This window comes from Alligator mississippiensis, chromosome 5 (assembly GCF_030867095.1).
Source record: "Alligator mississippiensis isolate rAllMis1 chromosome 5, rAllMis1, whole genome shotgun sequence".
Classification (NCBI taxonomy): domain Eukaryota; kingdom Metazoa; phylum Chordata; order Crocodylia; family Alligatoridae; genus Alligator; species Alligator mississippiensis.
In genome coordinates, this window is record NC_081828.1 from 41,398,852 (window position 1) to 41,415,232 (window position 16,381).

At 46.7% G+C, this 16,381-nt stretch overlaps 1 protein-coding gene across 2 annotated transcripts in view; it reads right to left on the minus strand.

The window, feature by feature from the left end:
- Positions 1-2,805: 2,805 nt before the first annotated feature.
- The window catches only part of DDR2 (discoidin domain receptor tyrosine kinase 2), an 86,887-nt gene continuing 73,311 nt past the window's right edge, over positions 2,806-16,381 (minus strand). For both annotated transcript variants that reach the window (XM_006276163.4, XM_019486556.2), the window contains one exon: positions 2,806-13,296. In XM_006276163.4, coding sequence (XP_006276225.1) covers positions 13,159-13,296 — 138 coding nt within the window. In that variant the 3' untranslated portion in view covers positions 2,806-13,158. The remainder of the gene's footprint in view (positions 13,297-16,381) is intronic.

A 16,381-nucleotide genomic window follows, 5' to 3' on the forward strand; every position in this document is an offset into this window, starting at 1 on the left:
AGGCCCCGCCCCCATGTTGTGGCCCCGCCCCTGGCCGGCCGCCTGACGTCACAGATGCGGCCCCGCCGCCAAGTCGCGCCCCGCCCCCTTAGAATGAGCCACGCTTTGTGATTGGCACAGGCCCGCCGGTGGGGAGGGCCTGGCCACGCCCCCCACCGCAGAAAGATGTCTGTCCCAGCGCGCGGCGTCCTGCCTCTCCGCCCCCGGACTCGCACCCGGCCAATCACGGGGCGCGGAGAGAGCTCCGGCTCACAAGCCAGTGGCGTGACCGTGGCCTGATGGGGGCGCGCGAAGGGGGCCGAGCCAATCAGCAGGCGGCGCCCGAGGCTGGGGAGTGACGTGATTGAGCAGGGCTCACCCTGCTGCACGTGACAGACGCGGACTGTCATTCATTCTCTGGATCGGGACAGTGTGTCCCCGTGGGCAAGGCTGACGTCAGGCCGCAGAGGCGTGACGTCATGTTCAAGGGGGGGCAAGGCCCTGGCAGAGTGGGTGGGGAGCACTGTAACAGCAGAGGGTGGCGCTGAGCACTCCCTGTCCCTGCTCCAATGCGGGGGGCAGGGGGTCGTCCAACCAGGTGGCTGCCTGGAGCTCTTTTATCCCCAGGAGGTTAAGAGAAGCCAAAGCAAGCTCCTCCCAGTCACACACCGGGGTATTCGCCATCCGGCACCCTTGCGAAGAGCAGCGCTGTACAGCAGAGAGGGCGCAGACGGGCTCACCGCTGTGCTGGGAGGTCTTGCCCCCGCAGAATCCGTCCTTATGGTGTGAGGCAAGCTCCGGACTCCCACAGCTCTTCCCACCCCTTTCCCTGAGAGCAGGATATCTGGGCCCATCGAGCACAGGAGAGAGAGACCAAATCACGATCTGTGACCGTTGTTCTTTCCTAGTAGCAAGAGGTGTGTTCGCTGGCCTCTGCATCTCGGCTTCCTAGTTTAGCAATGGCCTGAGATCTCGCAGTGGCCAGAGGGAGTGCTCCAAGGACACCTCGAAAGCAGACCTCAAGAAAACATGCTGGCATCAAGAGCTGGGAGGAGCTGGCTGCTGACTCACTCCAGTGCCGCAACCTCAAGTAAGCAGCAGCTCATTTTGAGGTGAAGTATCTTGACCTGGCAGAGAAGAGAAAGCGGAGGAAGGAAACAGAGAAGACTCCCAGTCCGCAGACTACTTCCCACTCCTGAAAGACCTGCAACTTCTGTGGACAGATGTGCAGCTCAAGGATTGGACTCCTAAGTCATCTCAAGACCCATCAGTGAGCCCTGGTGGAGATCATCTTCAAATTGAGAGATTGCTAATGATGCCTCAATTCCTTGAAACTGTCTGTCCCTCACAGTCCATTTCTCTCACATTAATCATTGTGATTCAGACTGAATTGCTTTTGGGATCAGAGTATGTGTGAGGAGGAATGTAGCAGCAAAAAGGGAGGAGGTGTGTTCAGGACTCCCCAGCAAGCTCATCTCCAGCAGCTGGTCTCAGACCTGCCAGCGTGGTCAGTAACCAAAACTCTGATATAGCAGATGCAGATTGCAGACTTTGCTGCTTCGCTACAAATTGCTACTTTGGCAATGCTGCTAGTAATGACAATGTATGATCCGATGAGAATGCCCTCCATGAAATTCGGCATGAAGCCTGTTCAAGCCTGTCACGTGATGAGTGTATATTGTAGAAAGGCATCCAATGCTATAGAATTGAAGCTTGATTTAAAAACACTTCCAGCAATGGGGAATCCACCATGCCCCTGTGAAACTTGTTCCAGCAGGTCATCACCTATAGTGGAGGTGTCAACCATACAACCTGCGGAGCCCCACAGCCCAGCCCCCGGTGCTGCCCTGTTGACCCACATGCTGCACAGGACCTGGGATGTGTGCTACCCACAGTGCTCACTGGGGCCAATCCCAGGCTGCACTGCCAGTGGCACTTGCTGAGGTTGGGTCCTGGGCTGCAGCGCCTGCTCAGGCTGGCATCCTAAACCAGCCCAGGTAGGTTCTGTGTGTGCTGGATTAGGCATGCAAGTGGAAGGAGGGGCAGTCCATGTGCTTGATCTGGCCTGTGAACTAGACCCACACTATTCATCCAGCCTGCAGGACCAAATGAGTTTGAAATCTCTGACATACAGCATTAAAAAATGTGTATTTTAAGCTGATTTTCTAATTGAATTTGTCTTCTTTCCACTTCCAACCAAAGGATCTTTTTATGTTCTTTTGTGGCACAATATGATACGTTGCTACAATCCCAGGGGCACCTTGTCTTGAGGTGCAGTAGGCTGAATGCCAATTAGACAAGTTAGAGTGTGAAAAAGAATCTGTATCAGTGAGATTTTACCTCAGATGCTTCTAGGCATGACATGATTGCCAAATACAGATGTGCCAGTCAAAGTGTCAGACACTTGGCAAGCTGCATCGGAACCAGCCTATATCCAGCAATACCAAGAACGTGCCAAGCTAGGCTGTGATTCCCCTTAGGGCATCTATTGCTGGCAGTGGCGGGGAGTGTGTGTGTGTGGGAGGGGAACTATTCCCCTTCTGGGGCTGACAGGATATACAACACTTTAGACTCACTTGTACTGATGGGATCTGGAGGAAGCTGGAGCCAGACTTCCTCAGTCAGAAGTATGAGTAAAATGAAGTGATGGGGGTCAGGGTCTCTCTGCAAATAACCTGGCTTTTATTTCCCGCTGGAGTATCTGTTCTGCTGTTCTGGTGGTGGGTATTGAAGAGTGGTGCAACCTCCCTCCATCAGTGGACACACAGGAGATGTGGGACATCACCTCCTGTTGTTTGCGCAGAAATAAACCACGCTGGCAAGAGCTGTTGAAAGATCGTTGTTATTTACAATTTACCATTTTACAGAAGTACAATTCATGTTGGCCTTCCACAGAATAAATAAGGAAGAACAGAAAACTATACATGTGGATTATGTCTCTTCTTCAAACCCAGAGCAGTGGTTGAGAGCTATTTGGAAAGGAGCATTGTAGTTAGACACTGTGACTAATTGATCACTATTCATTATCAATGGAAAACACAGTTGAATGCTCTCTGCCCTGGGCCTGAGGACCTTTAGTCACAACAAGAGCTCACAATGTTGTTTCAGAGGCATATTTCCTGCAGTGGGGGAGGGCAAAACGCAACGTTATTTTTAGAGGCATCAAGGTTGACATAATAGATTATAAAGCTTGATATTTACAACACAGCTGCAAGGAGCAAATCCCTCCCATCCATGAAATACTGAGCCAGGTTCCCTCCTCCACCCCAGGGGGTAAAATCAGAGTAACTTCACTGAAGTCAGTGGAGTTATGCTGCTCTGAGAAGAGAAGCTGGCCTGCTGCCCTTTATGGATCTGACTTGCAGAGACATGCATGGGTGCCCAGCCATGCCAGAAGGCATTAGAAAATACAGGCACTCCACGCCTCTGAAAGTCAGGTTCAGGTTGGTGGGGGAAGGGTTGGTCCCTCATGATTCAGTATTTCAGATTTGGGGTGCATACTCAGCAAGATGCATGCTGCAGCTCTAAGATCTCCAATTCCTCCTGCCTTGCACCTTACGTCCCCATTTACATCCATGCAAAATGCTGCCAGATTCAAGCAGTTGTATTTAATGCCCCTTCTCCTCAGGGACAAATGACCCCACAAACCAGTAACAGTGCAGAACTGAGCCTGTTGTGAGTGAGGTACATTTGTTCTATGTACCAAGGAAGGAGTATTTTGCACCTGTGTTTGCTAAGAAGCTAAACAGTTATTAATAATACCTAATATATCACACATTTCTATAGCATCTTTCATCCCATTGGACCCGAAGAGTTTTACAGATATCTTTACAAACTATATATACACACAAGTCACTGAAAGGCAGTGACTTCTGGGGTGGAATGCAGCTGATGTCACATGGATACTACATAACAGTTTAGGACAGGAAGTGAAAGACATATAGCCAACTGAAAATAAAAGCAGCAGGATGGAAGGGCATAGGGGGCAGACTGTTTAGATCTAGCCCGACCACCAAGTCCAGAATGCCGTGTCTTGGTAAAGGCACTGATATTTCGGATGAGAACACAGCTCATTCTAGATGAGGCCCAATCCTGTAGCCTGGAAATTCCACCACGGCCTATGTATTTTTGATAAAAGGAGGCTCAACATTAGTATTTTGAAGTACACATTTGGGCACCCAAGAAGATGTGATTTTCCAAAATCTCTCGCTATACCTAGGTGCTCTACCAGACTTTGGCTGAAGCCTTGAGCTTTTTGGAAGGAAAAAAATATATCAGACCTCTTATTTGGATACCTAAATATGGACTTAGGAGCCTAATGGCAAACAGCCATTTTTGAAAATAAATCTTAGCCAATAAATTCAGATTTGGGGCCAAACTTTGCTAGTGATTGCTGTAAAAAGAGATCAGAACATTGCCTGAACTAGGTCAGTCCAACATCTAGAAGACCTGCTTGGTTTTATTCTAACCTCTCACATCATGTTAGGATAGTGTTATTGTACATAGCTCAAGGCTACTGAGAATGTGACAGCCACCATTATGCTTTCTTGAACCTCAGTGGCCACAGAACTCAAGATTCACCCATTTGAAGGAAAAAGGGAAAATGAGAGCAGAAGCTTAGCGGTCAGCAGTGTGACGTCTATGACCCACATCGAAGCAGTTCCAATTTGATGCAGTAGAGGGCAGTGGTGCCACGTCCACACTGATTAGTTCATTGCAAGAGTTATTTAGAAGGAGGCCATTTCCCAGCATTTAAAAGATGCCGGAAGTCGATTTGGGGACAGAAGTAGCTAGACAAGATCCTAAAGCGCTAGTTTAGCTTTATCCATTATGTGGAGTGGCTGAGAGAAACGCAGGAGGGGGGAAGGGGGGACACACCAATTTTTCTGTTTGCCAATACTATTTTACAGGTGTGAACGTGAACAACTATATGCAGATAAGTCTGTGCATGTTGGCATGTGACCAAACTCTGCTCTGCAGTCCAAGCCAGTCCTGGATGCTCTTGCATAAGTTCCAATTTTGTTCTTCATGGCACATCACTGGGTCACAATCCCTGAAAGTTTGTGTCTTCCATGGTCGTTGTTCATAAGCTCTGCGAGCCAGCTTTTCTCTGGGATGGGCACAACACGTAGTCTCCATTTAGGTGCTAGGTTTTTTAAGAACAGGGCAAAAAGTGTTTGACTTCCTGAAACCAAACTCTAAGATGGGATCTTGTTTTTTCTTTTGTGTTATTTGTGCTCATAAAACTAAAGTTTACTTATCTGGTTGAAACCTAATGCAATGCCCTAGAGGCTGGGTGTAACCTGCAGAATCTGAATCCAAATGACACTTTTTCTCCAGTCTCAAGGGGCTTGGAATCAGGCAGCTAGTGTAAATTCTGTCCCTAATCACATTCAACTAAAACGCAGACTGATTGCAATTAGGCTAAGGCACTGGATGTTAAGAGCTCTGGACATGACATCTGTCGTGCACTGGAATTTGTTTCCCCATACTTGGTGTACATTGAGAGTGGGAGGGGATTTACACTGGATTCCAAGTCTTGTTTATAACAATTTAAATCACCTGCACTTTTTTCTAGACAACAAAATCACACATCTAGATCCCATTGTCTCTCTCTTTCTAGTAACTGAAACTGCCTTCTTTGACCTTCCTGACTCTTATAGCAGCAGTCCATGCAACACTAATCCTTTCTGGGCTCCTCAGTCCAAATCATATCTTTTTCTGGCCCTCCACTGGTATGTCTGTCTCCTCTCCCCCTCTTTCTCCAACACAGCCTACAAGCTGGTCTCCCTCCTAACCCCAACCAAAATAACTCAGTGGCCTTTCATTCATACCTTCTATTTTTGTGAGGCAAGTCACTGTGTGGGCATTCGGTTTTTGATCTGCTTTGGGTCAGATTTCTTGTCATGGCCTTCAAGACACTTCATGACTCTACCTGCACTTCCATTCTGGATGTGACTGCCTCCTGGATCACCACTTCCCTGTGAACTTGTTCACAGCCCTGCAAAGCCCTCCTTGAGTCTCTCAAGTGCATTTTAACAAATCTTTGTAGTGGCAGGCCACGGACAGTCCTTCTCTCTGCTACTTGTCTCCAGGGAATGCACATTCCCACTCATGGGGACGTGCCCAGAAGGTCCCTTCCAGCTTTACTTTTCTATGATTCTATGAAAGCAAGTGGGAAGCGGATACAAAACACTGTGCAACCACATTGCAGAAGCAAGAGAGACTCATCTTGTTACAGCCACGTGATCTCTGCCAGAGCGGTCCTTGACAGCATTTGGTCCCTTTATGGCAGAAGAACCAAGTCTGTCCAGTAACTCTCCAAGGCTCTTCTACACATGGACTTGCAACTATTTAATTAATGAGGGGTTGTTAAGCCAGTGACGTGGCAGCTTTGAGATGAGTGAGGGAGAGATTAATTTAATCTCGGTTGGTTTTGCTTCCCGTCAGCATTCCAAACTGCTGTAATCCTACAATCTGGCCAGGAGAGGACAGTGCTGCATCACTTCCATGCCCTTTATTCTGGGTTCTCCCTAATTCTTCTCGCAAAGAACAAATTTTCCAGCTAATAAAATAATCTGTACCACCATGCTTGGTCTAATAAAAGATATCACATACCTAAAGAACCTTGTCTGCCTATGTCTTTAGACCAACACAGCTACAACCAACACCCCTAATTTTCCTCCCACCAATAAGCTAGCCTTCTGAGCACTGAATAACTTCGCCCCAAAGCTTCCACATGGATGCCTGGACCCTGGGCTGGGCCAGGGTGCCCTGCATACAAAGCAGCTCAGGGTGGCTTGAGTCAGCAAGCAATGAGATGGTCCCTAAGCACCACCCAGAGCTCCTCAGGCTGGAATGTCCTGCTCAGCCTTTTCACCCAATTTCGCAGAAATACAGGGGGTCTCTGAAACGGTCTGATGAATGAAATGAGAGAGAGGGAGAGAGATATAAAAGGCTGCATAGTAAGAAGCATGATACAGATATGTAAAAAATAATGAACAGGGTGAAGAGAGGAAATGGGGTATGTCCATCTTGCCTTTAGATCTGTCAAACTCCCTGCCATGAGAAACCACAAACATTGTGGGCATCAGAAAAGAGCAGGATATTATATAAATGCTGAGAACACCTATAACGATGATATGCAGGGTCAAAAGTGATATGCGATGAAAACTGTCCCCAAAGCTAACTTCTGTCACCACCCTCTTATCATCTCCCTGGTGATACACCTGTTGCTCCAGTTCCCTCTTCCAGCTACACCTCACTTTCCCTCTCAACTAGTCGGCTGATATAATTCATGAGCAGAGAGGTAATTGGCCATGTTAGTCTGAAGTCAGTCAGAAGGCAGGGTATATATGCACCTTTATACACTCATGAAATAAGATATGTATAGAGAGCACAAGCTTTTGTCAACCCAAGTTCACTTCATTCAAGATCACAGCATCTGATGAAGTAAACTGGGGTTCACAAAAGCTTGTGCTCTAGAAATATATATATATATCTTATTTAATCAGTCTGTAAAGGTGTATATTGACCCTGACTTCTGATTTAATTTAGCCTTTAGCTAAACTAGAAAAAAGCGACCTGTTCTAGAGCATAATGAAAGTCCAAACCATTGGCTCCAGTCAGTCAGCTACACTCCCTTCCCAGAACTGCAGCCCTCTGTTGAAGGCTCAGCAGCCTTCTTTCGACACTTGAGATGAAGGAGAGATTTCCTCCCATCCTGCTTCAGAGAAGCTACCGTAACCCTAGACAGGAGGCAGCCACTGGCCCAAAGCTCCCCACAAACTCTGCTTCTGGGGCTCACATCCCATCCTGCACCAATGAAAAGCTTGCCCAAAAACAACCCCAACTCTTGGTTCTTCCATGATATTGGTAGTCACCTCCTCAGCTCCTCCCTGGAGTGACACCCAGTCAGTCCCTTGGATCACTCAGTATGGAGCGCAACAACAGGTCTGGCCTTACTGAATACCAGAAGGAAACATTAAGAGCACCTTGCCTACTTGTCACACCCTGCTCTCCCCACGTACTCCCTTCTCCATCCAGCAACCACTGGCAAAGAGGAGCTCTGGCATCTCCTGATTCCTTTTCCCAGCATGCACTGCTGCCTCACACTCACCTGAAAGCTGCCCCCACCCCATACTTCCTGTCCCACCACACTTTTGTTCTTGAGAAAGATTGGGCTGAATCATTAATCTACCTTTAAGGGGCCAGAGAATATTGTTGAAGGCCTCTTAATCCATAACATCATCTAGGACCTTCCTCACAAGCATCTTGTATTGATTTCTATCTGAAACAGCACCATGGACTATATGTATCCTGCTCTGATCCACCCTGGCAATTCCTATCTTCTTACCTCCAATGGACAGTGCAGCCCACTTATATGCAGATGGTATAAGTGGAGCAATCACTTAACTGAATAACACGACAGGAATCCCATTTTTTTCCTATCACTTACAATGCAGCAAACCAGTTATGTGCATAAACAGTTTATAGGGCTAAGAACTCTCTTCTCCACTGTCTGCTTTGCAGCATCATTGTACTTGCTCTGTGTAAGCACACAATTGGTGAAGTTGACTAGGGGCTGTCACTACAGCTAAGGCCCTATAAGAAACAAAGTAATGAGTCTGAATGAAGTAGCCCATTAACTATCTTCTTGTAGTTAATGAGCACTGTTCACTTTGTGTGATGTATTGTGCATTAGTCATTAGATATGGCACTGTTTCTTCTCTCCTTAGGCACCATGTTTGCTTGCAGTTTTCGTTCCTGTTCAGGACAATAAAGTTACCAGCCATTAAGCTGCATGGCGCACTTGCTCTCTCCTAGGCTACTCAAATCTTTCCACCATTCTGGAGCCAGAAGACATAACACCTTGCATTTAAGTAAGTGCATGCTCTGAGTAAGTTCATTGCCTCTTTTTTCAGTCCTGAGGCCATGCACTTAACTGGAGCATACCAAGGAGACTGTAATTCTAAACTGGGTTTGTGCACAACAGGCGGGCTGCCTGTGCTGCTATTGTCTCTAGGTTAAATGCAATTTGTTTAATTTATTTGAATATTTGCCTGGACATCTGTCTTCCATGCAAAAAAACCTTCTCTTTGCTTGACAAGTTCCTCTAGTTTGGGGATTTCTGCAGCACTTTGACACAACTGGTAATAGGGACCATCTCATTTGCCTTTAGGATATGGCTCTTCTTTAATGCCAATCAGCTTTCAAGTGAGTTTCTACAGTTTCCATACATTCTACAGAAGCTTTCTGGTTCAATCTCTGTTATGATTTTTAGCTTGAGTCTGCCCCCTGCTCTTCCCCCATAGAGAGGCTGAGCAGGGTTCTCTCACTGCTGCAGTGAGACCAGAGAGAGTTCTCCACTGAAGCACCCAAATATTGACTTTTGTTTTCCAACCCATTCATCTGTGAGAAGGAACAACAAATGGGAAAGGCCCTTGGAGCTCATCTGGCCAGGGATATAGCACTGAAATGCTTTCCTCCCTTGCCCTATTCCCCTCAATCCCCTATCCCATCCCACCCCCTGCCTGACAATACAATGCTATTATTCAGCTGTATGGAGAAAGAACAGCGTCACTCAGACACTTGCCTAAAGTCACCTAAGGAGTCTATAGGAGGAGAGGGAGTAGAGCCTGGGTCTGCCAAGGCCCAAGCTAGTGTCCAAACTACTCTTCTTCTACCTCTTCCACTTTCCCTTGTTTCCCTCCAAAATAACCCTTGCCTTTCTGGCACAGATCCCTCCTCTGTCATCTGATGCTCCTTCTGCCAGGCTGAGCTCCCAGCTCCATCATGCATCTTTCCTTTCCTGTTCCTCCCCTTCCTCTTTCTTTCAGTCTGCCCAGCTGTCTTCACACTCAACTTTTTTCATGAATGCCCATGGCCATCATCTTCACTGGTCGCTTTCATCCTGCAGCTGCCCTCTCCATTGTCTGCATGGCCTGATCATCTACCGTTGGCACCTGTTCTCTCTCCTTCCCTGCCAAGATTCACATGGATGGAGAGAGATCTCAGTGGGCACATCTACACATTCATTAATGTGCCTTAGATACTGAGGATTTAGTTTAGTACTTGCTTAATTATTTACTGAATGCGCAATAACTAGAGATACTGCGCAGTAATACGACTGCACAATTATTTTGCGATGCTACTGTGCAGTAGTCTAATAACACTGTAAAGTAGGCTATTAGGACGGTCTTTAACCTCCACACTACTGCACAAGTGTTATTAGGCTAATGCGCAGTAAGCATCTCATGTAGATGCACCCAGAGTTTCCTTCCCCTTGATCTGTGGAGCATAAGGCCACTGGGAGAATTCACTCAGTGACTTGTGAATAACTGAAGCTTGAAAACAGCTGGTGCAGCTCTTTCCTGGTGAGTGAATTCGTTAAAGTAAAGGGCCCAGCTACAGCAGTAGAAAGTTGACTGTAAAACACAGGAATAAGCACAATTTAAATAGTGAAATGGGGCTCCAGTTCAAATTGGGATGGGGGAAATCCTACTATACTTTCCATTCCCCAGGGAAGGAAAGGACCTTTCTATGCTACCTCAATGCTGAGCCATATTAGAAATCTGCTTGACATTTAAACTAGACCTATACATGGATTTTTATGCATGGTAGTTGTTCCAGTTTGGAACAGTACATGGAGCCCCCAAGGCACAGTCTTTAATAGGAAAATGCAGATACATGAGGTAATTCAGGGGAATGTTCTACTTCAGTGATTCAGACCGATCAGCTCTCATAGGGACCCACAAATATAAGTCTCCATTTCAGCAAGAAAAAGCCTGTCCTGTCCCTCACAGGTAGTTATTTATCCTTCCTTAGCCTAGTCTCATTCCTATGCTGATCAGAGATCTCAGAAACTTCCTTTTAATTATTAAGAGAAACCAATTTCATGGGCAAACTATAAACGGCATTCAAATAATGAAGACTTTACTATTGGCCTTAAACTTTCAGACTGGTATTGTTTGAACAGCGAGACTGGTTCTGTGGGTGGGTGGGATTCTATGCATAAGGTTGTACCAGATATGGTTGTACCACAGCTCCTAGGTTTAACAGGAAATAAAGATGCCTTGGCCTTTCCAAGCTCTGAATTTCAGGAAAACAACACTTACATATTCTGCTCTGGATGCAGTATGATTTTCCCCCTTCTATAATTTTATAAGCAAGAATTTTATGAGGGAAGGCAGTTGCAAGTTCTCCGTGTGGCCCCTGAAATTGTACTCTCACAGCAACATACACAAAAGGCCTCGTCTACGCTAGATCACATTAAGTATGTGAGACCCCATTCCTGCACACAACAGCTTTCCCAAGCAGTGGTCCTCCTAGCGGGCTGCATCGATGGCATCACATCTGAGGGGGTTAGCTTAGCTCTGGCTGAACCAATTCAGTCTGCAGTATTTGTTTCCTTGTATAGCTGGGAAAACAGTTGTATAAATTCAGCCAAGCCCCCTGATTCCATGATGTCATGCATAATTTACACCGCCAACTTTTCAACTTCAACTTTGCTAGCCATCATGGGAATCCCACAATGCACTGGTACAACTACACTTACAAAGCTCACTTGTGTGGATGTGCCAAAAGCTGCTGGGTTAACAAATCAATGCAAAGACAAACAAGGTTTTTCATGCAGCTAATGTCTCACAAAGTGTAGGTAGGGCCCTCCATGTATGCTACATAACCCAGCAACACTACAGTGAGGGCTGAGGTCTACTGGGTATGCAAACAATAGGCTTCCTTGTAGGAACAGATACAAGTGTATTGTAAACTCTAAGCTCCCCATTTTTACTTTCAATTAAAAACCGCAAAGGAATTACATCCCCAAAACCTCCCACTGGCAAAGCAGCCTCTGTGAGCATCAGCTAGTAACTGATGGAGCAAATGGGACAGGTGCATAACAGCCTGCCCAAACTATAATCCATTCTTGTGGATGCAACAACCAATACCACACTTGCCCTAATTACGTCAAGCTCTGAATCCTGCAAGCTTACACCAGAAGTGTAGATTGAGCCTTAGAACGTTATGATGATGTTAGCTGTGGGTGCTGAAGAGAGAAGTGGGTGCTAACAAAAACCCTCCATGTTAGCAAGAGCAAAACTATGTTCCTTTTTTCATTACAGATGAAGAAGGTGGACTGGGGATGTTCAGGGACATTACCACTTGACATAAAATGTGCCTTCTAACATGTCCCTATAACACTGATTTTGGAGACCTAACCTCATCTGGTTGTTCTAGGATATCCCTATCATCAGAACACTCATGAGGCCACTTCTAGCTCTACTTTCCTATGATCCTATGAGCCTTGAAGATGGAGGATGGGCTGAGTAGCTCTGGAGAAGATATAGATTGGTGCCAGGACGGTACTTCTGCTGCCTCTAGGCCAGTTGTTTTTCATGCCTTATTGCTTCTGCAGCAGATGTAGGAGAACCACAGCATGCAATTTAATGCCCCCATCACAGTGGCAATGATCACCTACCAAGCAGAATGCACCTTCCTGCCCAATAGCACGTGTCTGGGCTTCCTGCTTCCTAACTGGCTGAAACCAAGTGAGAATTTCTACCAGGGCAAATATTCAGTTCATTCAGCTTGTTTGAAGCCCCAGTCATTCCATTTTCCACTAAATAACTGCACAGTCCACTCTGATCTACTGGCAACTCCTGCACCATGGTGTGCATCAGTATTGCATTCCCTACCTGCATTCCCTGTGCCAAATCCCTTCCTTTTCCCAGGTGAATTCCTGAAGCAAGTTCCTTCCTACTGGTGTATTCCCAGCACTTCCTCTCTGTACCACAAGCTTCCTCATGGGGAGGTATATCTCACATTTTTCCTTTCCAAAATGGACAGATCAAACCTTGTTTCCTTAAATCCATTGATACACAAGAAAACATTGTGTTCATATATAACCTTTTTCTCAGCCTTATTCCAGAGTTTGGTTTAGTGAATGAGCTAGAGATTTAAATCTGATGTAGCCTTGGTTTCTTCTTACTTCTTTTCCCCACTCTTACTGCTGTTTAATGTACAAGGACATGCCCAACTGCCAATGATTTATTGCAAGTCCAAGTGAAGTGGCTTCAGTTTTTGTGAGTGTGTATGTGGGGGGGGGGGGCGGAGGTGGGGGGGAGAGTGTCTTCTGGGGGTGAGACAGGGACCACCAGGATGGGTGGGGGAAGCAAAGCATCACTCTTCACTGGTTGATGTTTGGAGTAGGCGATGGATTTCCTGGAAGGAAGGACGATCTTTAGTGTCTCGTCTCCAGCAGCTGAGCATTAGCTTATAGACAGGATCTGGGCAAAGAGCAGGCTGGGGAAGGTATGTCTTCAAAACAAAAAGCAGAGATTGCAGAAGAAGGGAGTTACTGTCAGGCTTAAACAGACCAGCAACAGTGCAAACTGATCAACTCCTTGTGGAAGGGCTTTGTATTAAAAGAGAAAGGGACTAGTTGCAGAATCGTGTGATATATGGTGCTAGCAAAATGGGACATGAGCAAGTTTCTATCTCAAGACCTAGTTAAGTATTTCTGTCCTCTGAGCACCAGGAGTGAATAAATTGTTTGAACAATGTAAAAAGCTTCATTTTTCACAGAGCTGATTGCTCTGGTAGAACTCAGCAAGGTGCTCAAACACAGAAAGGAATGGTGATAGAAAACTGTCTGCTCTAGACTCTGCATCTTGTGTCCTCGCTCCAGCCAAAAGGAGTTGGGGGCCCAGCATTGGGAAGTGTTACCTTGAATGAAAATTTCTGCATTGGAAATACTACCATTCCCCACAATGACAGCAAATCTCATTATGGACCTGTCATGGGAACTTTGAAGCTAATATCTGAATATCTCCTTCCATCAGAGTCCTGATTTTGACATATGGAAAAGCTCCCTACATACACCCATTCGACTCATCTTCTCAATTTTAGCATAAGATGTATCCAGATGCAATCAACAAATACAGCTGGTTGGAAAATGTTTTTTCAGAGAAACTGCAGAGTTTCAAACTAAGTCTTGTTTCTGAATTAGATTTTTTCTGCTTTGGAACAAAGTTAAAATTTTAATATTTTCCCTGGAATGGAAATTCTAAAGAACTTCTATTTGGAAGATCCACACAATTTTGTTTAGATAATATCAAAACAATGCACGATAATATATTAAATATATAGCCTAGAAAACATACCAGAATAGCACAATTAATAATGCTAACATAAAGTAAAAGGCAAAATGACAAAACATCACAACAAACATTGTCAACATTCTTGCAAGCAAATCAGGAAGTCAGGTGCAGACAGAAGTGACAATCTGCGCCTGATCTGGCCACAGAAAGCAGTTTATAGCTATGACCAAACAGAAGTGCATGGCTGCAGAGAGCTTCAAAAATGGCAGGTTGGGTGAAAATCTGACCCCTCATTGCATGACGTATCAGATGAAGAGGTTTCAGAATGTAGCCTCCTCTACAGAGCTCCCAGTGTTTTCAGAACAAGAGTGGGGGAAAGGTGTAGAGAGAATTCAGACTGGGGGGGGGGTTTCAGCCCCCCCTCCCCCGTGGGGGGAGGCACCAACAGGCACCAACAGTGCCTGTTGGTTCCCCATTCTTTGGCATCCGGAGTGGTCACCCCACTTGCCACCCCCCTTACTACGGTACTGGGGGTAACATTGCAACTCAGAATGCTTTGCAGAAATCTGAGTTGCAGCTGGGAGCTGAACTTCTGTCTGCACCCTAAATATTTAATTTTCAACATTTCTCTGGTGAAAACTGCCTCAAAACTGACACATGTATACATGTTTTTGATTGAGATGAAACTACACTGTCTGATGAAAACATGTTTCGTCAGAAAGAAAATTTTTTATCAGCTCCAGTAACAAAATTTCACCACCAGGATTTTGCAGAGATCCTGAAACACCAGGAGTGATGAATTCTGCCATTTGTCTCCACCAAGGTCCCAGGATTCCATGATGTCATGGAATTTGGTCTTTCTCCAGGACACTGCAAATTTGACTGTGCTGTTTTAGCTGGGGACCTGTTTGTTTGGTTTTCTATGCCCTTGCCTTGCCAGGACCTGTCCACTAGGCCTGTGCAAAGTGGCTAGTATTCGCTTTGCATTTGGATTTGACCGATTTGGGGGACAGTGATTCAAATCACTGTCCCAAATCGATTTGGTCAAATCTGTTTCAGAGATTCAGGAACTGCCGAATCGGCCGAATCTCCAAATCAGACAGGGCCCATCCCCTGCCCACTCTCCCAGCTTCCCCACCCCCATGGCTGCCCCGCCCAGCCCCAGCTCCTGGCTCTTAAAAAAAAAAAAGCTATTGGGGAGGCAATCCCCAATGCCTGCTACTGCCCCACTCTGAGGGGGGGGCTCTGTCATGAGCCCCCAGAAGCCCTGATGGTCACTGCAGCAGCCGGTGAATGGGGGCATTTTTTTTTTTTTTTTAAAGAGCCAGGAGCTGCAGCTGGGCAGGGAAGCCATGGAGGGGGCTGGGAGAGTAGGCAGGGGTTAGGGGTGGGGGAGCAGGCAGGGGACCCCCCCATGGTCCCCTCCCCACTCCTCCAGCCCCTGCTCCCCTGCTCCCTACTTACCAGCACAGAGTCTGGGTCCAGGTCCCTGTGGCAGCCAGCAGGGACTACCCAAATCTCTGAAGCTCTCCAAACCTTTTTTGAATCGATTCAGAGAGTTTTGAATCAATTCGGACCTTCTTAGTGGTCTCCTGATTCAACTCGGATTTGGAGATTCGGCCGCTGAATCAGGCCAAATCTCCTCCAAATTGAACCAGCACCCGGAAATTTGCACAGCCCTACTGTCCACAGCTGCCTCTTATTCAATGACTTTCCACATAAGGGACAGTGTAACGGGTCTCTGCCCCTCAAGAGTGAAAGAACAGCTGAGCTATATTGGACTGAACAGCCAAGTAACAGCAGAGGGGCTTATTTGGGCTAGGAGGAAACACCTGTGCATGGTGGAGGGGCCAGAAGGGGGTGCCTAGAGGGATATAAACTTAGTCCCTGAGCTGAAGCAGCAGTCTGGCTCTGTGCTGTGCAGTGAGAGGAGCTCCTGGGAAGAGAGTCTTCAGGAGACAGACTGGTAGGCACCTATGGCATGCTAGAAGGAGACAGCCAAGAGAAGAGAAGAGTACAAAGAACTGGGGGACAGTGATCCAGAGTGAGGTTTGATTTTTAGTTGGAAGCAGTTTGCTTATATATTGGTTTGTTTATAATCAGAGGACTGGAGAGTGGCTAAAGGGAGGTTTGGAGGCCATGCAGTAGAGTGCCAAGGGGGGCTCTGTGTTTTGAGCCCTGCACAGGGCAGAGGTGCAGAGTGGCTGAAGCTGGGCAACCAAAGCCTGACGCAGTGGGCCAGGGCTGAAGGCCTCAGCAAGGAAAAACGGGGCTGAGGCCAGCAACGCTGACCAGACAAAGGG